The sequence below is a fragment of the Penaeus monodon genome, chromosome 15 (assembly GCF_015228065.2).
Source record: "Penaeus monodon isolate SGIC_2016 chromosome 15, NSTDA_Pmon_1, whole genome shotgun sequence".
Lineage (NCBI taxonomy): Eukaryota > Metazoa > Arthropoda > Malacostraca > Decapoda > Penaeidae > Penaeus > Penaeus monodon.
This window is the reverse complement of record NC_051400.1, coordinates 29,285,242-29,286,754: the sequence shown is the minus strand read 5'-3', so window position 1 is coordinate 29,286,754 and position 1,513 is coordinate 29,285,242. Positions and strand designations below refer to the sequence as shown.

At 39.5% G+C, this 1,513-nt stretch overlaps 1 protein-coding gene across 2 annotated transcripts in view; it reads right to left on the bottom strand.

Annotated features, from left to right (window-relative positions):
* Nucleotides 1-30: 30 nt before the first annotated feature.
* LOC119581923 (rhodanese domain-containing protein CG4456-like) overlaps nucleotides 31-1,513 on the bottom strand; it is a 5,532-nt gene continuing 4,049 nt past the window's right edge. For both annotated transcript variants that reach the window (XM_037930096.1, XM_037930095.1), the window contains exons 2-4: nucleotides 1,040-1,153; nucleotides 621-783; nucleotides 31-306 (exon numbers count right to left, since the gene is read on the bottom strand). In XM_037930096.1, the coding sequence (XP_037786024.1) occupies nucleotides 240-306; nucleotides 621-783; nucleotides 1,040-1,153 (344 nt within the window). In that variant the 3' untranslated portion in view covers nucleotides 31-239. The remainder of the gene's footprint in view (nucleotides 307-620; nucleotides 784-1,039; nucleotides 1,154-1,513) is intronic.

The following is a 1,513-nucleotide window of genomic DNA, read 5'->3' as shown; positions in this document are numbered from 1 at the left end:
ATATACAGTATATGTATTCATACACATTGCTATTGCACATTATCTTTTATTTAAAGCCAAGTCCCAAAAGGGCTGAATAATTTTAAAGAACCTGCATTCCTATGAATTTATTACAAACAAAATCAATAAAATTACAAAAGCAATACCGTGTAATAAAATACCAATGTATCAAACGTGCTATTCTAAAATTTTCAATTAGTTTAATTCGTGTTATGAGAACGGCATTTTCTCCGCTCTTCTCAAGGTTTACCGGGAGCAACGTCACCTCCCTTGGCCTTCCAGTCAGTGAATGAGCCCTCGTACACCCTGTAAAATCAGAGAAGAGAGGATAATAGCAACGGTATAAAATAGCAATGGCAACAAAAATGAGGTAAATAATGTTTAATTAGATTATTTTTTTTAAGGTAAGGAAGAGTGTATCTGTCAAAACGATATTAACAATTCAGGTCCAGGAGAAAGAAAACCAAAGAACGTATTATTATTTCTAACCTTTTAACCGAATGGAGTCCGTCTCAACTAGCTTAATGACCTTTAGAACAAATGTGTACAAACCCATCTGTTTTGGCCATCTACGCACTGAAAACCCAAGGTCTCCTTCGACTGACTGGAAGCCAACCTACCTGGCCTGGTAGCCTTTCGACTTGAAGATATCCCCGGCCCTCCTGGCGCGGCCTCCCTTCATGCAGTGGGTCACGATGGACGTGGATGTCGAGGGCTTGCTGAACCCGTACTTGCTCTCGAAGTCTTCTTCGCTCAGGTCCATCGCGGTTTCCAGCTCTGGCACTGGAACGTTGCAATTTGGGGTTTTACTGGCACTTTCTATTGGATTCTCTGACTACGCAGTGCATTAATAACATGGTCTTAGCGTTAGTAGCATAACACCACGAATTCAAAAAGATTAATCTCAGCATTATATTCCCCACCATTCCATCCGACATATATATAGGACTACACACTAATCACTGGAAATCGACCAATGGACTTGACATAACCGGAACTCTCTCAGTCCTTAACATGAACTTGTGGAAGCAGTACACACATGGGATGCAGTGCGAGCCGGGGATCTGGCCGTTGTCCTCGACCTCATTGCGGTTCCTGACGTCGACAACCACATGTTCGGAGAGGTTGCCCGAGAGCTCACTGAAGTCGATGTCTGTGGGAGAGAAAACACGTCACGGTGAATGTAAAAGATGGTATTATTTTCCTTTGCAAGTTATAGGCTAATTAAACTGATAGTCCTTTTAGTATTCGTCATGATTAGATCTAAAGTAATGATTTTGAAAATTTGTTTTTGATTTATTGTTTGTAGCTGAAGTCGAAGTCCGAGAAAAAGAATGGCGTTATGATGAATTTAAGAGTTGATTAATATTATGAAAATAATATTTGGGTCAATTAAGCTGTCAGTCATCTAAGTATGTCATGGTTTTTATATTATTATCGATTTTGAAAAAAATACTTCCAGTTGTGACAAATCAAACTGCCTGTCACATTTAACGAATTTTCCAATTTTCCT